Raw genomic sequence first — 23,475 nt, forward strand, 5'->3', positions numbered from 1 at the left:
CTGAGGATAATAGCACGTATAGAATATTGGGCTGTGTTGATCTTCATGTCTCGCCCTTGAAATTGGTGCTTTGAGATTCAAAGTAGAATCTACATTTTTTGCAAATCTTGAATTTGTCAGGGAAATTTTCCCAATAAAAGGAAAGCTTATATTGGAAAACATCCTCACTAAAATTTTAAAGCAGTTTTTTGGAAGTTCACATTCAATTTGTTTAGATGCTTTTGATCAAGAGATAAGGGGTGCCCATGAAATTTTAAGACAAAAATCGGCATCAGATTCTTGATTCAGTTTGATAAATGTGAAGGCTCTGTAGTCCCATGATACAGAACCATTCCAGAGTAAAAATTGTTTAATCCGTTCCCATAGAAAGATTTTTTAAAAAAATGAAGGTCAGAAATAAAAAGAGTAGGGGCGCCTGGGTGGCACAGCGGTTAAGCGTCTGCCTTCGGCTCAGGGCGTGATCCCGGCGTTATGGGATCGAGCCCCACATCAGGCTCCTCTGCTGTGAGCCTGCTTCCTCCTCTCCCACTCCCCCTGCTTGTGTTCCCTCTCTCGCTGGCTGTCTCTGTCTCTGTCGAATAAATACATTAAAAATCTTTAAAAAAAAAAAAAAAAAAAAAAGAAATAAAAAGAGTAAATGATCAGATTAGAATAAAAGTAACACTTCATCCTCGCTTGTCAATCATGAATTCACTCGGTCAGTTCATTTCTCCGTCCTGAGCTGCATGTCTTTCTCACCCTTGAACCCCTCTGTGCTCAGAATGGGTCTAACAACCAATGGAATGCCATGATTTAATTAAAATAGCCCTTTTTTTCTTAGTGATACGAAACATAATGCTCCGTCTTGCCGTCATTGGAGGGAAATAATTAAATTTTAAAAGCTCTTCACTGCTAATGCTAAATCGCATGATGAATCCACCAGCCATTTTTGGTTAGAACTTTTGTAATTACGGCTGGGGTGTGGTGTCTGATTCTGAAGTATTCTGCCCGTGTTTAATGCAGAAACATGGCAAATGTGTAGCTTGTGTCCTTTGAGAAATCAAGGACACCATATGCACATAGTCAGTGATGAGAAAGAGAGTCGCTTGAGTGCTTCGTGCTCTCCGTTATTTCGTTTGTACTTGAACTGTAAGCATTGATGTTGACATGTTTGAATACAGGCGTCTCACCCACACTCTTGCTGACGTAGTATAAAAGACTGCACCCAATTAGTACCATATTTTAAAACTGGAAGCCCACTTCTAAACCAGAGTAGCCATGGCACGTTGCCTAGGGCAGAATTCACTTTGACTGCTTTATGTTTTTGTGTTTGCTGGAGTTGATTATCCCTGTTCTTTGCCATCTTTGTGCAGGATCTCTCTGAAAGGTTTATTAGGAAGTAGAAAAGATACATTCTATCAAATGCTTAGGATACAGCTCAGCTCTCAACTAGGGGTGATTTTATACTCTTGGGACATTTGGCAATGTCTAGAGACAGTGTTGGTTGTCATAAGTTGGTGGAGGAGGGAGATATGACTGGCATTAAATGGGTAGAGTCCAGGGATGCTGCTGAACTTCCTATGATGGATAGAGGACAGCTCCAAGCAATAAAGGATTATTAGGTTGAGAAACCCTAGTACAGTCTGGCACATAGTAAGTGCTTAGTAAAAGGTTGCTATTATTATTGGGACTGTTATCATTTATTAAAGTTGGTTCATTTGGTTATTTTTCAAGCTAGTCCCTCCTCTAAATAACATCACCGCCATAATTTCAGAAATAATACTGGAAAAAAGTATGTAAAATACTTTCCAGTTTTCAGGTATTTATTATAATTCCCCACACATTGAAAGTTGCAGAGATTCTTTTTATCCGTGGAAATAAGTGTCGAGGTCCCCCTGTAAGTTGGGGAGTTCTGCATGTTAGCATTGCACAGTAGGGAGGACAGAGAGATGAAACATAGCTCCCAGCTCAGTAGTTCGGAACTATAAACATCTCCTTTCAAACCTGCACATTCCATGCTGGAATGAGGGCAGGGGGAAACACATTAATAGAGACTGCTCAACCTTTTTCCCCTGCACACTAACTAGAAGATGTACTGAATAGAACAAGAAGCATTAAGCACACACACGTGCACACACCACCACCCTCACCACCTCCAGGGTCATGCAGAGGTCTTTCGGATGCTGTTTTATTCATGGGCTTTCCATACAAATCTCTCAGAATTCGCCAAGCAAGCAGGGCTGGCTCTGTATGCAAATCGTTGCCTCCCTTGAGACAGCACAAGAAGAAAGTTGAACGCAGAGAACTAACTCTGAGGCAGCATATTTCATTTTGAACGAAGATGACCATGGGAGGGGGGTGTTCAGAAAGGCAAAGCTCAGACCTTACATGCATTTAAGTCATGGCAGAACTTCCTTTCTTTTCAAGCTGGCTTTGACATTATAAAAACCAGAAGCCACCATGGCATATTCCACCACTGAACCTTCCCGTGTCTTTATTTGCCTTTTGAGAGATTGTTGAACACTGGAGGAAGTGATTTTTGGTTACTGTTGGATGCTTATGGCTCTTAATACCTTGCCTTTGTTGAACCATAAGTAATTTGCTCAATAACAATAGCATCAAAAAGAGGTTTCATTTACTCAGAGCTTGAACAGTACACACTCCAAAAGTCTTTAACGTTTGTTCCTTTTTCTTTAGGTTATTAAAACATTGTGAGATTTTGGATTTATATCAGCCCTATGCCATGCTCGGATTTGTTTACCTAATTATTCTTAGTCTTTCTTTGCCTTTCCATTTTGATACACTGTTCTAGGTTTGTGCAGAGACATTCATATATATAAAACCCTTTGGCTGTTTGAATTTGGGATCAGATAGGTAGGTAGATAGATATAATCCCAAATTCAAATAGCCAAAGGGTTTTTTAGTTGTCAGTGTTTGTTGTCAATGATGATGATGTCAGAACCTTTCTGTCATTCACGCAGTGATTCCCCCCAGTTATAGTTCATTCATTTCCAGGGTAATCAATGGGAAATATTATACGTGTAGCTCCCATGAGCATTAAATGGTCATTCTCTGTAGACAAGGCCATCACTTGTCTTCAGGAACCCTCCCATTCCACCCAGGACATAATGACTTTAAAAGTCTGGTTTCTTCTGGGTCATAAACTCATTCAATCCAATTAATACAATTAAACCCCAACAATAGTAGCTATGTTGCCTCAAAATATTTCCTTCTCTTCAGCTAGCTTTGATGTGAACGTTCGGGCTCCTGCGTGGCATAGATTCCTCTGAAATGATATGATTTCCTGAGCTGCCCTCTAAATAGTATCAACTCTTTTCTTAAAATCTGAAATGAAAATAAAATTAATATTCAGCAGATCCATTGGGTGTGCTTCTCGCTGGTAAATTCCCATTAACCTCAGAGCAAGATGAATCCTGCGGCAGGTTAATTGGACAAGAATACTTTTCTAATTGAAAAGATCGTGATTCTCTTCTTTAAGTCTTCCTCTCAGAAATATGGCTGTAATGTATGTTAAACTTGTTTTCTCAATGCCAGACAAATTAATGGAGGCCGAGCTATTGCAAAAACTTGGTAACAATTTTAAATGGCTCAAGTAATAATATGCTCTTCTTTCCAAGCAATGCTGCCTGTAGTTTCTAACTGTCAAAACCTTAATAAAGACAATAATTCTTGGCCTGCCCATAAGTGAGATTATGAAACCCAGCAATGAGGAAACCATTAAAAAATTAATTTAAAGGAAAGTGAATTGCAGACTTAATATGGTGCTTTGCAACTTGGTCAACAAAATGTTTCAGCCTGATTAACAGTATTTTTCAAGGGCTGGAAACATGACGCCCGCCCGCAGAAATGGTTTTTCCTTGTCAGCTTTTACTTCCCATATATTCATCTGAGGTTGTAAATAGGCTCTAATACTTCTGTGAATTCAGTAGTTAAAAAAAATTTTTTTCCTCTGTCTCCAGGAATAGGAGCAAGGAAAGGAAGAGAGGGAGAAAATAATTCTACTTATAAGGCCCTAAAATCTTCCGTGATTTACTCTCCTTGGGTTATACTTTTAATCTGCCCCGAAGTTCCTGTACAACAGCACTGTGTCTCCAATTTTCAAGAACTTCCAGTCCTTTGGGATAGAAATCATTTGGGGTTTTCATTTCACATGGCAGCACTATTTATTTCTAGGTTGTATTAAATGTTTCATAATGATCTTTCACAGCCTCATTCAATCTCCGAGAATTTGGGTAACTTTAGAGATTCCCTAAGACTCAAATACGTTTCTCACTCACCAGCCTTGAAAGGCAGTTAAGTTTGCAAATTTAAGACATTATCTTGGGTCCCTTTCATTGGAAATTAGAAAGCTTTGTAATAGTGGTGAAAGTCATCGGATTAGGTGCATTCCCCATGCCTGTGACCCTCTCCACCCCTGCCACACACACACACACACACACACACACACCCTCCCCACCAAATGACTCAAAGCTCCCACTTACACGGTCTTTCTTCTTAGTGCTCTGTGTCCTGTGGCCAAGGCACACGGCGGCGAAGTGTGGGCTGTCAGATGGGAGCACACAAAATAGCCAGAGAGTCCGAGTGCAACCCGTACACCAGACCGGAGTCGGAGCGCGTCTGCCAAGCCCCGCCGTGTCCTCTCTATGCTTGGAGGGCAGAGGAATGGCAAGAAGTAAGTAGAGCCATGAAGTGGGCACCTGCCAGGCATTTCGCTCAACCCCCTTGCAATCATCACATCCATTACCCTGAAATGACTTCAAGCACGGTGACAAGGCTGGCTCTTTCCCAGAAGGTTTGCAGTCAGACGGCGAGCAATTCGCTCCGACCAGGGTGGGAGAGCTCCTCCTTTTTATGCAGTTCCTACGTCTGTGTTCTTGAATGTTCCAAGTCGGGCTGCCTCCAGAAAAGCTGTATCAGGCCTTGGGCCAAATGTATACAGCTATCTTGCACGAAAGGAGGGGGAGATAGAAAACATACTTTCGATATGTATATCCCAACTTGGTCATTCTGTATTAGTTCCAACGGCCAGACTCGAGTTAGGACCTGCTCTGTGTGTGTCTCCTTTCCTGACTTTGGCTGTCGAGTCAAAGACAGGCACGCTTGTGAAGCCCTGATTAATTAGTGAAGCATTTCCAATGTTTAAAAAAAAAATGATAGAATCTGAAAAACAGCTCAGTTGATGCAGAAATAGATAGACTTGTTTTTCTCCCTCCCCAAGTTAATGTTTAGTTAAAGAAAACTCTGCGTGTCCCTGGAGAAAAGTCTGGCTAGAGAAGGTAAGACTTTAGGAGGAGGGAATCTCTAGTTCCAGAACGGAATACATTGTAGAAAAGGGAGAAAGAGTATAAGAAAGCACAGCTGCGTCCACTGACAGTGGAATGAACTAAAAAGTACATGCTGTCAAGGGCTTGGAGATACGAATAATAAGACAGGAATTTCCCACCAGGAATGGATTTTAGAACAGGGAGAAACAGTGCCTGGCACAGCGCACAGCACTTTATATGCATCCCCTCGCGTATTCATCTTTTGAAGCACTAGGCAAAGTGGGTGTCACTATTATCATCCCATTTCGCGGTCAGGGAAACTGAGTTCTGAGAGCCAATGTCATTTGTCCCAGTGTCACATACCCAGCAAGTAAAAGGAGCAAGACTTGATCCTAAATGTAAACCATCCCGAGATACTACCACTGCATTTTTTTAAAAATATTTACACAAGTGCTCCTGGCAATACCACTTCATTTTTTCCCCAGGTGTATGGAGATATAATTGGCATATAATATATTGTATTTATTTTAGGTGAAAACATGATGATTTGTTATATGTATCTATTATAAAATAATTACCACAGAAAGTTAGTATTAATAATAACTGTTACAGTTAACTTCTGTTACCTCACAAAGTTACAATTTTTTTTTTTCTGGTGATGAAAACTTTTAAGATCTACTCTCTTGGCAACTTTCAAATATATGATACACTGTTGTTAACTATAGTCACCCTGCTGTATATTAGATCCCCAGGACTTATTTCTTTTACAGCTGGAAGTTTGTACCTTTTGACCCCCTTCACCCAGTCAGCTCACCCCTACCCATCACCTCTGGCAGCCACCAATCTGTTCTCTGTATCTATAGATTTGCTTGTTTTAAGATTCCACATGTAACTGAGATCCTACAATATTTGTGTTTCTCTGTCTGGCCGATATCACTCAGCACAATGCCCTCAAGGTCCATCCATATTGTCACAGATGGCAGGATTTCCTTCTTTTTGTGGCTGTTATATTCCAGTGTGTGTGTGTGCGTGTGTGTGTGTGTGTGTGTGTGTGTATACACATTTTTTTAATTCACACACCCATCGATGGATACCTAAGTTGCTTCCGTGTCTTGGCTATTGTAAATACTGCTACAGTGAACATGGTGGGCGGGGGGAGCAGATATCTTCTCAAGTAAGTGATTTTATTTCCTCCAGAGAAACACCCAGAAGTAGAATTGCAAGATCATAAGGTAGTTTTGTTTTTGATTTTTTAAAATATTTTATTTATTTATTTATTTGAGAAAGAGAGAGCACAGAGGGGGAGGGAGAAGCAGACTCCCTGCTGAGCAGGAAGCCTGACGCAACACGGGGCTCGATCCCAGGACCCTGAGATCATGACCTGAGCCAAAGGCAGACACTTAACCAACTGAGCCACCCAGGCACTCCCTGTTTTTAATTTTTTTTAAAACATTTTATTTGTTTACTTATTTATTTGACAGAGAGAGACAGCCAGCGAGAGAGGGAACACAAGCAGGGGGAGTGGGAGAGGAAGAAGCAGGCTCCTAGCCGAGAAGGGAGCCCGATGCAGGGCTCGATCCCAGGACCCTGGGATCACGCCCTGAGTCAAAGTCAGACACTTATCGACTGAGCCACCCAGGTGCCCCCCTGTTTTTAATTTTTTGAAGAACCTCCATACTGTTTTCCATAGAGGATGCACTAATTTACATTCCCACCCACAGTGCACAGTGCGCAGGGGTTCCCTTTTCTCCAGACCCTCGCCAACACTTGCTGTTTTTTGCTAATAGGCATTCTAGCAGGTGTGAGGCGGTATCTCATTGTGGTTTTCATGTGGGTTTCCCTGATGATTAGCAATGGTGAGCACCTTTTCATATATCTGTTGGCCATTTGTATGTCTTCTTTTGAGAAATGTCTGGTCAGGTCCTTTGCCCATTTTTAGTTTGATGTAGTCCCACCTGTTTATTTTTGCTTTTGATACCTTTGTTCTTGGTGTCACATTCAAAACAATTATAGCCAAAACTAATGTCAGGGATCTTACCCCCTATGTTTCCTTCCAGCAGTTTTATGTTTTCAGACCTTTCTGTTTCAAGTCTTTAATCCACTGTGAGTTCATTTCTGTGTATAGTGTAAGGTAGGAGTCCAGTTCCATACTTTTGCATGTGACTGTCCATTTTCCCCAACACCATTTATGGAAGAGACTGGCTTTTCCCCATTGTATCTTCTTGGCTCCTCTGTCATAAATGAATTAACCATATCGGCATGACTTACTTCTGGACTCACTATTCTGTTTCATTGATCTATGTATCCTTTTTTATGCCAATACCATTCTGTTTTAATCCCTATAATTTTGTAATATAGTTTGAAATAAGGGAGTGTGACGCCTGATGATCTTTGTTCTTCTTTCTCAAGATTGCTTTAGCTATTCTGGGTCCTTTGTGGTTCCATGCAAATTTTCGGATTGTTTCTTCTATATCTGTGCAAAATGCTACACAGCACGTTGGGTAGAAGAGCACCCTTCAGACCCCCCTCAGTCACAATGCTCACCCTCCTCTCTTCCTCCTACCTCCTTGATAAGGATTGCATTAAATCTGTAGATTGCTTTAGGTACTGTGGACATTTTCACAATAATTTTGCCAGCTCGTGAGCACAGAATATCTTTTCATTTATTTGTGTCATTTTCAATTTCTTTTATCAGTGTCCTAGAGCTTTCAATGTTGGTTAAATTTATCCATAGGTGTTTTATGCTTTTTGATGCAATTTTGAATGGGATTGTGTTTTCACAACCATATTGTTAGCCCATGTGGGGATCAGCCTTCCGTCCCTGTCCTTCCCTCTCCCTCACCCTCCTGATGGATTGAATCCACTGTTTACAGTCATCTCTTTTCTTTAGGACTTTTGCTCCTCTGTCTACTCACTTTTTTTGCTTGTTTTCTTTCTATATGTTTTTTACTTCCACCAGACGATGGTGGGAAGGAATGGCTAAAGTAAATTTCAAATTAATTGCACTTGAGCCACACAGTTATTGGGAACCCCAGAGGCTGTGGAATTCTGCAGACTGGTTCATATCCCAGGACTGTGACTTTTTAGCCATGTGACTTAGAACAAGGATTCTTGATTTTTCAGATCTTTGGGTTTGCCACCTGTAGAAGGGGTATAATAATAATGATGCAGAGCTGTTCTGAGAAATTTAGAGATGGCAGAGTGGTTGGGAAATTGATGATATCAGATATGGAAGGAAGAAAAGGCTCCCTGATCTCTGTCTCCCTCAGAGTTACCTCTTGATTCTCTTTGTAGTCTTGTTTCAGACCCACCGCTGCCAGCTTTCTCCCTCTCCCTCTCCCTCTTCGTCTTGCACCAGACTCGACCCTGGGTAACTCTTCCAAGGAACAGAAAGTAAGAGAGTGTTCCGAAATGAATCTAAGCTGACTGCTTAAGCTTTAGCCAACTTTTGAAAATGCTGGAGCCAATCAGGGAAATGCAAGCTCCACTTACAATTCCTTCTGAATTCCAAAGAGTGGAAACCTTGCCAAATATGCACTGAGGAAGTCCCTTCTCTGATCTTACAAAATAGGCCTAGAAGTGTACAGCTTTGCATGCGCTATGCGGATGGATCTTTTAAAACCCTTCCTCAAATATTGCTAGCAAGCTCCACATTGGAGCGGAACACCGATGGAGATAGCCTGACCTGTGGCCGAATTTAAAAGTGAGAGGTTAACCGTTCTCACAAAGACAAAAGAATCTTTCGGTGGTGAGTAAAGCAGATTCTAATAGTTACCCTCCTGCAACCATGCTTTCTCACCTGCCTGAACCCGGAGTGCAAAGTCTGAGAAAGGTGGACCTGGGTGCTAAGAGAGGGTAGAGCACGAGGGGGCGCCCTCACTTGACACTGAATTGGCAAAATGAGGCTCAGGGCAGCTGGAGGAGGGACAAGATCCATCAAAAAGTCTTTGTTCTTCCTAGGCAGAGCATGCTGGGGGCTCTTTTATGTCATCACAGCCACTAGACTTAGAGCGAGTGTTGATAGCGGCTAGATCCGAAGTCTTGATTGCCTGTGGGCAGATCCTGTGTGTGCCTGGCAAAGTCCAAGTATAATTCTTCATTGTCCCTAATTTCATGATCAAGGAATCCTTGTTACACGGCACGTTGGGTAGAAGAGCACCCTTCAGACCCCCCTCAGTCACAACGCTCACCCTCCTCTCTTCCTCCTACCTCCGTACCCACCCACTCCCTCTGCTACCATCTTTCCTGACACCTACCTTGCGCAGACACGTGTCCTGACGTTCTTCCCCTCCACGAGTGGCACCTGGAGCTGGTGTTAGTGAGGATACCAAGGCCCAGCCTCAGAGCCGAGGACCACTGGATGGGATGTGCTAGAGGCATCCTACCCCAATACAGGAAGCTGTCTTCTTAGCAGGCCTTGGCAAGCACTTCAGAGCTCTTGTTTGCTTTTTGAGTGTGCATTTTTCTCTTTTGCTTCCCTCCTGTGAATTATTAAAACCCACTTGTTTGTTGGCAAGATGTGTTTCATGCTGGGTACATAGTAAATGGCAACCTCCTTATTTTGAGAAATAATCCAGGTGTCTGCTGTAAGGAGCACGAGGTCTACATACCCACGACAGCATGATCATCAAGGATGTTTTATGCAGTCACACAGGTTGTACACTGCACAACTCGAGGGCTACCATTCTCATAGGTTACAAAATGAGTGGCATCCCTTATATAGGGTTGTGGCCAATCCCAATGATAAAAATAATACATCTTATTGTTATGAAGTACTATGTTGAGTATTTTTATGTGGAAGACCTCATTTAACCTTTCCATAACTCTCTAATGAAGTAATTAAATGTCATCCTCACTTAAAGATGAGGAAACTTGAGGCTTAGATAGGTTAATTCATCCAAGTTCATGTAGTTAGTAAGTAATCAGACTGGGATTTGAAGCCTGGAAGCCTGGCTTCTGGAACACAGCTCTGAATCTTTATATTCTACTGCCTCCCATGTCAACAGTCATCTACAGTGAATTATTTTATTTCCTTTTTTAATGGCTTGTCTAGCCTCTTACTGCAGAGTTGACATAAAGTATGATTCCTTTGACGGGGTGAGCCTCTCACTCCCTTCAAAAAAGGAAATTCTGGGTCCCATTGGTTGACAGTAAGTCCTGTTGTTGGGGCGGTCTTAGTGGGGATGGAACACCTTGGGGGTCCTCCTTCATTCGTTGTGAGGCCTGGCTCCTGAGCAGCAGGGAAGGAGCATCCGTGTGCCCTCATGATACCGTAAGAGTACAGCCTGGACTGTACTGGAGGGCAAAGCAATTAGAGAAGAGGAAAAGTGCTGTATCCAGACGTGAATGTTGAGCTTTTGATATCACCTGCCAACTTCGGGCAAGTTATTTGACCTCCCCATACTCAGTTTTACTCACTTTAGAATTGTAATGTTCATGAGGCAAAATTCATTTGAAAGTTACCATCATAGAGGATTTACTTCTTCATCGTATTATAATCTGACATATAAATTTACTTACAGCTGCAGAGGTCTTTTGATCAAATTTGAATGGTGAGCATGTGGTTACACATCTCCCAGCATTAAGGAATAAATCTCCCAGGACTTGCAAGTGTTCTTTTTTCCACCTTTACCCCAAGTATTCTCTTGTCCCTAGTGCCTATGCATCACAACGAGGCTGCCCTGCTCCTTCCCTCACTTCGGTCACCTTGGCCCATTTTTCAGACTTCACCTAAGATGTTACTTCTCAGAAGTCCTTGCAGATCACACCATTATCACCCATTTGAGGTCAGAGAGTTCATTCACCAGAGTTTTCCCCAGCATTTAGCACAGTACCTAGAGCACTGAAAACACTTCTTGAATAAATGAATCTATGAATGAACCAGAAGGACAAAAAAAGATAGGAAGAAGGGAAGGGGGGGAGGAGGGAGGAAAAACGAAAAACGTTATAGAGCAATATCTTTCTTAACACTTAGAATCATGACATTCTAAAACGTCTTTTAAAACCGTCAAGCCAACTCTGTTTTTCCTGTAAGAACAGATATTTTATTTTCTTGCCACATTGCCACAGACAAGCTGTGCTCGGATATGCCTGGCCTTCACAGGGCTGCCCACCCCATGGCTGTCTGGCCCAGTGCAGAGACTTGGACCACTCTCATACATATTTGGATTCCAAGGGCTTTTATTGAGATCAGCTGTAGAATGAGTCCCAAGTTTACCTCCTCAGCCCAGAAAAGTTACAAAAGAGCAGCAAGCCTTTGGTCAGTTGGTTACAAAAACGTTGCAGTAGGGAGTGATCAGAGTGGGGTGTGTACAGGCACTAGACATTGACTCTTTGTTACTCCTTCCCTCATTAATTTACTGGAGAAATCTTTATCCAGCACCTGCAAAGTGCTGGGCTCTGGGCATCCGGGACGCAGTAGACACTATGACACTGCTATGCTGAAGTTGATTGGCTCCTGGGAGAGACAGAAAACAAGCCCACAAACACGTTTTATGAAATTGCCAAGTGTGAACGATGCTGGGACAGGAAGAAGGTGCCGAGACAGACCGAGAACGACAGGCCAGTCCTACCTTCCCTAGGGTTATTGGTTGGAGGTGAAGGGCAGGAGGAGGCAGTTCCAGGTAGAAGGAGGAGGACAGAGCCCAGCGTGTCTGCAGACAAAAGCGCAGCACGGCAGGAGCCGAGAGAAGGCTGAAGTGAGATCGGACCTGCCAGAGCAGCCAACTAGGGTGTGTCCCGCAGGCCCCGGCAAGGGTTTGGGTTTTCTCCCAAGCTATGGGGGGGGGGGGGGGGGTAACAAGCCCCTCATTTCACAGAAGCTCTTTAATAATAATTAGTAATGATAATAGTAACAAGCCCCTTCATGACCTGGTCTCTGCCCACCTGTTGAAATCCCCATCTCAGTTGGAACTGTCACCACCCCCACCTACAGTGGCCATTCCTGTGCCCTACCTCCCCGTGACATTCACCGCGACCTCCACGCTGAGCCCCTCCTGCGAATGCCCCCTTCTCCTTCTTGCCTGCTTAACCCATCTCCTCATTCATTCCTCCCCTCATCCTCCGGTGCTTGGGTACCACTTTCAGCGCTGTGCGAATTCTGGAACCTGGTCCCTGGTCCTTTCTCTTCTCCTGCTGTCAGAGCTGTGGAAGACCCTGGCGGCTTCTTTCGCCATCATGCTCTGTTACGAAACCCGTGTCTGCCCATACAGCCGTAGGAGGCAGCCCTAAGTGCTCACCAGGTAGCCGGCTGTCCTGATTGGTGGACTGCTGGGTGGGAGTTTCAGCCACCCGGGTGTCATAACCGAGAGAGCACATGACTAGAAAGATGTCAAGGCTGTATCCCAGCACCCAGCACAGACCTTGGCCCATAGCAGATACTGGCTGGAGGAGTGAATAACTTTAAAGGTATCAAATGTCTCCATACTTATTATTTCTGCCTTTTCCCCTACATATATATTATTTGGGGGCAAGAATGTCCAAACTCCACGTACCTAACTTTGACTTTAAAATGAGCTTTGAGAAAGAACCCATTGGTAATTTGAAGACTGCTTTTTCTTTTTTTAATTTAAAGCATTGTTAGATAAATTGACTTGTAACTGCTGTTCCTTATGACATAAAAACTCTACGTCGCACACACAGAACCCATGCTGTCAGAGTCCCCATTTGTTCTGTGACTCTTCTGTGCACTCACTAGCTCGCGGTGGTAGTCTTACACCAGAAGCAACACTACAAATTATTTTATCTGTGAAGAAACTCAACAGTCTTAAAAGGTAGAGTTGTGACTATGGGAAGTGATTTTTTCCACCCATGGTTAGGACAACTCACCAAAAAAGCATAAAGCAACTTCATTACCATCCTTTGGGAAAGGCACTTTCTACACATCGCATAAAATGACCCTTTTAGACCATCACCCTATGGTCAACCTATCTGGCTAAATAAAATAGTACTTTAAAAGTTTATTTTAGGTCTTCTTCACTCTCAAATTTGGACAGGTATTTTCCTCCACATTTAAAGGCATATGTAGCCTGCGGGACAGTGAGCAAGCTACCCAATTTAGCCCACCCCGTGACCACTGACTTGCTGAATTACAGTGTGTCCTAAACTTCAGGGAGGCTGGTGGTGTTACTTATGCACTTCGGATATAGTTGTTGTTGTTGTTGTTTTCTCAAAGCTGCAAGGAGAATTGAGAAAAACTTTTGGAAGTTAAAATGAGGCTAGTTGAACTTTCTGGCTGTTTTTAGAACATTCTAGGTCATATTCTAGGACAGAGGAAAGAGTCCTTATCCTGGGGCCAGGGGGTGGGTGGCGATATTACCAAAAGCTGATAAAATGCAATAGCTTGGGTGGGTTTGTCTTCTGCTCACCCAGCCCCTGTGCTCGAGTTAGGACTGCAGGAGTAGAGCCTTGACAGGTGACCTTCACAGCTGCTGACTAATTCTAAAGCATGGGACAAGTCACTTATTTACTTAGCTTAATTTTTCTAAAAGTTATGTTAAAGGTAAGGTTCTCCAACTCCCTTTTCCACTGTTGGCAAGAAAGTTTTTATGCTAGTTAACCTTTCTTAAAGACCAAGGCAAAAGCACTTAAAAAGCAAACAAGGGTCCGGGAAAGTTTGTATTTCTGCTCTGAAGTGTTACTTATTGACACAGATTGCGGCCCTGGGGATGAGTGCAAATGAGAGCACGCTGGAAGGTTTGGTCCAGTTCAGGCTGCCCGGTCATCAGAATCTGAGTGGCCTAGGTCTTCCTGTTCTAAGGAATTATTTTCTCTGTGGGCAGTTAAGTATTTCTTTTGCATCTATCTACACATCACAGATTAACCACATTTTTGTTTTGTTTTTAAACGTCCACTGGCTCTGTAATTCCTTTGGCTTTTTTTTTTTTTTAACGAATAAACAAAAGTGTCCTTACATCACAGTGGTACCCAGCATACTCCAGAGGCCCAGGAAATGCCAGGCAAGGGCTGTGCTAGGGGTCTTGGAAGTGATTTGCTCCTCAATGCTCTCCCCCCGAGCTTTCAATTCATATTTGTACCCCCAGAAAAAATGAATGACTCCACATTCTAGACCCTGAGGTTTGCTTCCAAGCAGCAGAAACTATGAGTTAAGTTTGCAGATGAGAAGGGTCTACCAGGACATATCACATGGTCCTTTTACTTCCTAAAACAACAAAGAGGCTCACAAAAGACACAGGGTACACCACAGGACCCAGTGTTTCTACTCCCGGCTGGACCGAAGAGAAGTGCACTCGGTGTTCAAACTTGGACACACATGCACATGGCGACACCATTCACAATAGCCAAAAGGTGGAAACAACCCAGTGTCCATTGTCATTTGAAGGGCAAAACATGGTGTAGCCACACAACAGATGATTATTCAGCCAGAGAAGGAATGGAGCACTGAGTCACACTATGACATGGATGAACCCTGCAAGCGTCGTTCTAAACAAAGAAGCTGGTCATAAAAGGCCACGTGTGGTAGGATTCCCTGTATATGAAATAGCCAAAACAGGCAAACCCGGAGAGACAGAGAGCAGATCGTGGTTGCTACAGGCTGCTGGTTGGGGAAGTGGGGACTGACTGTTTAATGGGTACGAGATCTCCTTTTGGGGTGACAAAAATATTCTGCAACCACATAGTGATGATGATTGTATGACATTACAGATGATTAAACGACAGTGAATTGTGCCCTTTAAAATGGTTGCAATGGTAAATGTTACATGTATTTTACTACAGGAGGAAAGAAAAGAAAGAAAGAAAGAAAGAAAGAAAGAAAGAAAGAAAGAAAGAAAGAAAGAAAGGAAGGAAGGAAGGAAGGAAGGAAGGAAGGAAAGAAAGAAAGAAAGAAAGAAAGAAAGAAAGAAAGAAAGAGAAAGAAAGAAAAGAGGGAGGGAGGGAAAAAGAAAAGAAAAGAGGAAAGAAAAGAAAAGAAAGGCACCAGGCATATCCGAAAAGACTTTCTGAGTCAGACTGGATCCCAAACTGAAATGCCTTCGGGATGAGACAGGTAATAAAAGGGAAGGAGGCGTGAGAAAAGAGAAAGACAGGTTGGGATCTGTGGGTCTCCCCAAATACTAAAAAGAGAAAGTTTAGAAGACACCATGCTAACAACAGCTCTTGGTTGTTGTCAGTGAGTTAGATAAGGCCGAGGGACAACAGAGTGTGTAATCTTGGTGTAAAGGAAACAGGAGGCCCCTGGCTTAGCTCATTGTGGTTTTCCAAGGTAGTTTAGAGTCTTGAAATGCTGGGTGACACAGATGCTTTAGATAGGACAGGCTTTGAGAAACCTTTAGCAACACAGATAACTAGGTTAAACTTCAAAGGTGAGGTTTGTTGTTGGTTAAAGAGAAAAGATAAAGACCTTGCGGGCAACATAGAGATAATCCGAGAACAGAACCTACCGCTTGCTCTATATTCCTGCCTTGGTTTATGGAGATAAAAACATGTGTCCCATCTCCCTCACAAAGAGATGTTTGATCTGGGGCAGGGCATGTAAGCTAAGTCCCAGTTTCTCCACCTGAAAAATGGAGATCATAGGACTTGCTAAATCTCACTACCTATCTGTCTACGTCCTCCTCATCTGTCTTTGCTCCTAAAATATAAGCTCCTCCCTGAGAGCAGGGGCTATGCTGTGCGTGTCCACTCTTGTTGACCCAGGACCCATCTCAGGGCCTGACACTAGGAACTTGGTGAATATTTCCTGAGCGAACGAGGATGAGAGCAGTCTGTCCTAGAGAAGAAAAGGCAGTCGGGGGTCACGACAAAGCAACGTCTGTCAAGCCCCTGAAGGGGTATGACTTGGGAGAAATGAAATTTGTCCTTCATGCTCCCCTGGAATGGACAGCTAGAACAAAAGGCTGCCATCTGCAACGTGATATGTTTAATAGTAAGATGAAATGAGCCACCTGCACAGATGACAGCCTCCCTGGCTCTAGAGGTATTTAGACACCAGGGCAACAATCACTTCGCTGTAAGTTTTAAAGGGATTCGTATTTGAATGAGTAAAGTAATCAAGCCTTAAGGTCCTTTCCACACCTGAAATCCATTCATTCATGCTTTCATTCCTTCATTCCAGTAGCCACTTACCAAACACTTGTCACTGTGCCTGGAACAGTGTTGGGGGTAAGTGGGATAAAGCAATGAGTTCTCTGATCTTTCCTGCCCTCAGAGGCCTCGCAGTCCTAATGGGTGTATAGATGCGAAAATAAATCTCTATAATAACAGCATATGATCAGCTGTATATTACTTTTCCATATCGACACCTGTTTTGTCTGTCGTGAACAGTGCACCAAGACATGCGGCGAAGGCTCCAGGTACCGCAAGGTGGTGTGCGTGGATGCGGACAAAGGCAGCGAGGTTCACGGCGTACAGTGTGACCTGAGCCAGCGGCCTGTGGACCACGAGAGCTGTAGTTTGCAGCCCTGCGAGTATGTCTGGATCACAGGAGAATGGTCAGAGGTACGTCCCCAGAATTCTGTAAACACCTTCAGGTCAGTGACAGCTTGAGGGCAACAGAGGGGCCAGGGCAGGAATGGGGGAGACTCAGACCCATCTGCCAGTTCTGCCTTCTGGGGCCAGAGCGTCCCATGTGCAAGATGGGAGAGCGCTTGAGATGTCATGCAATTCTGTGACTCCCCTTGACGCCCTGTTTGTATGATAAGGAAGGAGAATCATCACTGGGCCTGCAAGTTCATTTGATGGCTGTTGGTGTCTGAAGAAAGTTAAGGTCAGAAAATGCCCTTCGTGGGGCACCTGGGTGGCTCAGTCGTTAAGCGTCTGCCTTCGGCTCAGGGCGTGATCCCGGCGTTCTGGGATCGAGCCCCACATCAGGCTCCTCTGCTGGGAGCCTGCTTCTTCCTCTCCCACTCCCCCTGCTTGTGTTCCCTCTCTCGCTGGCTGTCTCTCTGTCACATAAATAAAATCTTTAATAAAAAAAAAAAAAAAGAAAAGAAAAGAAAATGCCCTTCGTGTCAGGGAGACAACAGGGAATGGTGGATACTATGACAAACCAGCACAAACCATGTGATGAGAGCAGACTTCTCTCCCTCTCTGGCAGAGGCCATGCAGAAATGTGTGTCCAGTGTTACCAGACCTGACTTTTCAAGGGAGGACAAAAATCTGAACTTTTATATGAGATCTCCTAACTTTAAAATGTGGATTCAAATCTTTTATTTGGAACATTGTGTGGGACAAACCAAACACTTTCATGGGCCAAATATGGGTAGCTTGTTTCACAACCTCCAATCCAGAGGAAGAAAGTAATTTTCCGTATTAGTCAAGAAATCAATTTCTTCTTCTCTCCGTGTGTACACAATGCCTAACCTAGAAACTTTTTATTATTAATATACCAATGGTAATAATAGCATGATTGTATTGTTTTCAAGCCTCATAACATTTTCAAAGCCTGAAAGACCTGTAATATGCAAACCAGTTTGTCATTGCCCAAAAAGAATGAGAGGTGCAATTACCTGGGCTCAGAGCAAAGGTGTTGAAGATTTTTAGATAGGATGCTCGTCACTGAACCCTCTTTCAAGTTTGACAGGACAGCAATTTCACATTTTAATAGGAGGAATATTGGCGTGTAGATGAAATGTGTTGGGTGTTGAATTGTTTCTGCACTGTAGCTGGCCTGAAGTCCTTTCTAACTATGTCTCCCATCCTTCTCTTTACTCCAATGATTTTGCCTCCCCTTCTCCATCCAGCAGACATCTGGCTGTGTCTGGAGACATTTTTGATTGTCAAAACTGGGAGAAGCGGGATGCTCCTGGTATCTAGTGGGTCGAGGTCAGGGATGCTTCTAAACATCCTACAGTCCGTGGGACAGCCCCTCCGCTGCCACACACACTCCCAACAGAGAGCCATCTGGCCCAGAGGGCAATGGTGCTGAGGTGGAGAAACCCTGCTTTACCCCCACTCTGCTTGTTCTCTGTGTGCTCTTAAGAGTGGAGGGGAGACATGGTCCAAATCATTAGGAAGTAGATTTACCATTGGCTAGCCAGGAACCCAGGGAGTCCAGATGCTTGTTCAAATAGTCCTTGACTTTGAGTTTGAGGCATAAGTTCCAACCCATTCAAATCCCAGGAAGGGTAGGGGAAGGTACATGGGGAGGGCTCCTCTCTTCTCTTCGATTCACCTCTCCTGGTTCCTCATCAGGCATGGTCCGTAACTTCTGGTTCTTAGCACTGTCCCACCAGGCCACGCCCTGGCTTGCAGTAGGGGGAAAGCCTGCCTTTCTGTCTCTCCTTCCTCAGGCCTCTGTCCCTCTCTGCCTCCTGGTGGCCTCCTCTTAGTTGGTTTCTGGCTTAGTTCTTGGTTCTGGAGTTTCTACACCTTTCACACTGTGAACATTGGCCTCTTCATCTTAGCCAGTCTTTTTTGTGCTGCTATTATTATGCTAAAAGAATTTTGATCTCTTTCTAAGACTGAGTCCTGTCACTCCTATAGATTTATTTTAACCTTAATCTTAACCCGCAACAGATGAGATTTAGAGATTTAAAAAAAAAAAAAAAAGAAAGAAAGCCTTCCATATTGCTACAAATTCTCGAATATATCATGGATTGAGAACTCTGCAAATTTACAGGCAAAGTTGCAAGGGTTAGAGATAGGTCCTCACATGGATGCAAGGACCATGGTGCCAAAGGCACTGGACCAGAAATCCCTCTAGAAAAGCTTCTGGTAAAACGCAAGGGCCCCAGCAAGCCCTGCCTTCTCTGCGGGACCTCCGTTATCCGGCGAGCTGTGTGCTTCTTTCTGGGCTCTACTTGAATGTGGGGAGGCCTGGGCCAGATGGGGAAGGAGGACCCATCCCCCCTTGGCTGATGCATGCATTTTCTCTGCTCAGGCCTGAAGTGTCTCACCAAGGCAAGGAGTGCACATTCTTATTCCTTCATCCTGCTTTACTCTTCTTTTCCAATCAGAGAAGTAATAGATGTTCATGAAACAAGCACAAGGCCCCAAGGCATGGGGAGTCCAGAGTAAGAGCGTCCTCACTCCCTCCTCCCTCCCAGCCTGGACAGACAAACAGACAGTGACACATGAAACACCCCAGACTAGCTTCGCCCGCCCCTGGGCCTGGCATCTGCTGGCTCTGCGGGCATTTGAACATCAGCAGCCGAAGAAGGAAGAAATGTAGGCAGGATGCTTCCAGGTCTCAAGCCAGTGGAAAAGGAGGGCCCGGCGGCACTCTCTGTGCCCCTGGCTGGGCCTGCTCCCTCCTTGCCTCCAGAACCTCTGCAAGGGGCATCTTCTCCCTAGAGCAGTTATGGGAGAGGAATGCCATGTGGCTTAAAGCAACAGCCCAGAAGATGTCCAGAATGAATGACACTGTGGCTTTTAATAGCTCATGAGACCTGATGGATGCTGTGATCCCTCACCCCAGAAAAAGCACCACACACCGCTTGCTGTGGACTGTTTCGGGGGTTCATATAGGCCACCTCAAACAGCCTTTGGGCTCAAGAATCCTGATTCTCTCACTTAATTTTACAAGAGATAGGAGGTTATTTGATGACACTGTCTAAAAATACTATCAAAACTAAATTCATTATACTTCCATGTTAGTTTTTAAATGTATTATATAAAACACTTAGCTGGCGAGGTTGAGCATATTTGAAAATTCCATCAATAACCAATTAGATGTCTCATCAGGGGAAGGATCTGGGACACTAGTAAGACATTCATTCTTTCTTCTTTTCTGTGTTGTTTGTGTATTTTTAAATGCCGTGTAATTATGGTAAAAAGGTTAAGCAATCACTTGATCTGGTGAGACGGAGAAAGAGAGAGGGTAGAGGTAATAGTTCAAGATATATGGGCAGGAGAGAGAAGAGAGGATGTTAAGTGGAGAGCAGATGGGAAAGCAAAACGCCATGGAGCTTGGAAGGAAAACTGTCCTGGAGTCCCCTCTTGCCTAAGTGCTTGGGTTTCACACCTAACTCAGGTGGGCTGTGACACTCCTCCCATCCCCCCATGGTCACAGCTCTGGTATGGTCACTGTAGGTTTGGAAAAGCTTGCGGTCCTGGTGGGGATCCCATAAATGGGGCCAGGGATAGCTGGAGCCCCGCCCCCTTTTTCCCCTTGAAATCCAAAGAAGGGGCCTAAAGCGCCCCCACCTGCCCTGGGGGGCCAAGAAGATACAGTGGAAGCACTAGATCCTGGAAGGTGTGGTTTCGGGTTGCATGGCCCCTGTGGGCTCGGGGCCTGCCACTTGAAATGCGTAAACTAGCTAATAAAGTGAGGGCTTTCTGGGCAGCGGGCGGCGTCTGGGGTCAGCGCTGGATGTGGAGGTCACGGCCTATTGTGGGCTGCCCCCAGGCGCTGCTCAGCCTCTCCTCCCGACCCCTGTCTTCCCAGTGCTCAGTGACCTGTGGAAAGGGCTACAAACAAAGGCTCGTCTCCTGTAGCGAGATATACCCCGGGAAGGAGAATTATGAGTACAGCTACCAAACCACCATCAACTGCCCCGGCACTCAGCCCCCCAGCGTCCACCCCTGCTACCTGAGGGAGTGCCCTGTCTCGGCCACCTGGAGAGTCGGCAACTGGGGGAGCGTAAGTAGACCGTTTGGTCATCAAATCCAAAAGCGTTGGGATCCCAAACTCCATCTTAGACACATCCCGCCTGACCCATCCGAGTGATTCTCCTCCCAGCTGAAATGATGAGAAGACACGGGAGTTAACGTCTTGAAATGGGCTTATGGGAGGAGAAGGGTTTTCTTCTCGGGTGGCAGGATGGCCCCTATGCATAGAGCATGGGCTCCGAAGCCGGACAGCCTCCCTGTGAATCCCGGTGCTACTACTTCCCAGCTGAATGCAAAGGGCAACACTTTTGTGTCTCAGTTTCCACATCTGCAAAGTGGGTGGTTGTGAAGAAGTCAATATGTCAACAGCTGTCAGATTACCATAGCAAATGTCAAGTTACCTGTGTTTTACCACAGGGCTTCTAAAAGCAAGCCCCCTAGAACTCTATCACATAGTAAGAGTGACAGAAGACTTAGTCATTGCTTCTGTGGTCAGGAAGTCAATATATCCTAGCCCCTCTTTAACGGGAATATTTCATTGCATTAGGAGCACAATACGTGAGACTATTTTAAATTGGGACTGCCCTGAAATCTTGCCACCGCCCCGGGCTCCGGACTCCTAGGTTCTCAGGATTGGAAAGTGATGAGGTGTGAAGTACGAGATCAGTTGAAAGTAGTTAGGGTTTGATTCCCAGCTCCACCATGACCTTGAACAAATTTCTTTTGACATGTGCACCCCAATTTCCTCTCTGTAAAAATAGAATAATGGTAGTACCATCTCAGAGAATTTTTGTGAGGCTTAAATGAGAATACATATATATATATATATATATATCATATTGGGTACACATACCCTATGTCTATATAAACACATATGTAAGGCACACATGTATAAACGTCTGGGTATCATGCTTAGCACAGAGACTGGCCCGCCATACGTGTCCCATACATGTCAGCTGTTGGGTTTTCAGAAGCCTGAGGTCTGAAATGACACTCTGGACATGACGCCTCAGGCTGTGAGCTGTGTGCCACAGAGCTGTCCTCTCCGCCCCCCCCCCCCCGCCGTGTTCAGCAGCTGCACCCCTGTGCACCCCTGACTCTGTTCTGCCTTGTAGTGCTCAGTGTCTTGTGGCGTGGGAGTGACACACAGATCTGTGCAATGTTTAACCAACGAGGACCAGCCCAGCCACTTGTGCCCTGCTGATTTGAAGCCAGAAGAGAGGAAAACGTGTCACAATATCTATCACTGTAAGTTCGCCCGCGGAAGCCATCTTTCTGGGGCATGGGGAACGGGGTTTCTTTGTTTCTTTGTTGGCCTACCCTTTCTGGAAATAGAGAAGTCGTAAGAGAAAGAAGGACTGGGGATGTAACGCACGGCATGAATTCTGTCGTGAACACAGATTTTGGTGCATTTGAAAGTTGCTATGAGGGTAGATCCTACAAGTTCTCATTGAAAGGGGAAAAAACATTTTGTCATTGGTTTTGTTTTGTTTTGTTTTTTGTATCTCTCTGAAATGATGGGTGTTAAGTAAACTGATTGTGCAATACACCTTAAACCTATAGGGTGCTACATGTCTCTTAGCTCTCCGTAAAATTGAAAGGAAGAATAAAGAAAACATTTATCCCCCAAAAGGGCAAGAATTAATTTTAAAGAAATTGTACCCCTTTTTTAAAGCAACATAGTGTTAGTGTGAACAGGATAGTCACTCCATAGCGGACAGTGGGCATCTTGGAGCGTCACGCTCCGTTTTTGCATTTCGTGTTTTCTAGGTGAGTTACCCCAAAACTGCAAGGAGGTAAAGAGACTGAAAGGTACCAGGGAAGATGGTGAACATTTCCTGCTCATCAAAGGAAAGCTCCTGAAGGTGAACGTTGGACATCAGTCATTATTTCTAGAATGATTTGGGAGTGTGTGGTCCTGGGCCTCATCGTCTGGTTGCTGAGCTGCTCTTCATTGGCTATTTCTGGTCTGTCTTTCAGATCTTCTGTGCAGGGATGCAGTCAGACCACCCCAAAGAGTACATTACGCTGGTCCATGGCGACTCAGAGAATTTCTCTGAGGTGTACGGGCACAGGTAGGCGAGCTCAGGCTCAGAAGAGCACAGACGCCTTCAGAACCCTGGAAATACCTTCCCATGCTTACCAGAACATTCTCTCTGTACTGCAGGTTGCACAACCCAACCGAGTGTCCCTACAACGGGAGCCGGCGGGATGACTGCCAGTGTCGGAAGGACTACACGGCAGCTGGGTTTTCCAGCTTCCAGAAAATCAGGATAGACTTGACGACTATGCAGATAATCAGTGAGTCCAGGGGAATGTCACGGGGGAGGGAATGTGTTCATGAGTCTCTCCATTCAGCCAGCAAGCTGCACACTGCTCACTGGCTAGAGACAAGGCTCTGAGATGCCAAGGGGAAGCAAGACGAGCTGCCTGCAGTCCAGTGATGACAACCCGGGTGCAAGGGTCCAAGCTGCGTGGGGGCAGGGTTTGCCCGGGGCGGAGCTCGGTCAGACTGCGGGGGAGTGAATGGAGGAGGTGAAGGCCTGGCAAGGGTACTACTGCAGTGTGGGGCGTCAGGGCAGCATCCCCCAACACAGGACTCTGAACCTGAGAACTGAAGGTCAACTAGGAGTTAGCCAGGCACAGGGTATCAGTGTGGGGAAGGGAAGGGTGGAAGCAGAAGTTTTTAAGGGAGAAGAGA

At 44.8% G+C, this 23,475-nt stretch overlaps 1 protein-coding gene across 1 annotated transcript in view; it reads left to right on the forward strand.

Moving 5' to 3' along the window:
• Positions 1-23,475, forward strand: part of ADAMTS9 (ADAM metallopeptidase with thrombospondin type 1 motif 9) — a 155,999-nt gene that overhangs the window by 115,023 nt on the left and 17,501 nt on the right. Inside the window, exons 30-36 of the mRNA XM_040628590.1 lie at positions 4,499-4,672; positions 16,548-16,721; positions 20,611-20,805; positions 21,890-22,022; positions 22,545-22,639; positions 22,755-22,849; positions 22,942-23,075. Of these exons, the coding sequence (XP_040484524.1) occupies positions 4,499-4,672; positions 16,548-16,721; positions 20,611-20,805; positions 21,890-22,022; positions 22,545-22,639; positions 22,755-22,849; positions 22,942-23,075 (1,000 nt within the window). The remainder of the gene's footprint in view (positions 1-4,498; positions 4,673-16,547; positions 16,722-20,610; positions 20,806-21,889; positions 22,023-22,544; positions 22,640-22,754; positions 22,850-22,941; positions 23,076-23,475) is intronic.

The sequence above is a fragment of the Ursus maritimus genome, unplaced genomic scaffold (assembly GCF_017311325.1).
Source record: "Ursus maritimus isolate PB19 unplaced genomic scaffold, ASM1731132v1 scaffold_14, whole genome shotgun sequence".
Taxonomy (NCBI): domain Eukaryota; kingdom Metazoa; phylum Chordata; class Mammalia; order Carnivora; family Ursidae; genus Ursus; species Ursus maritimus.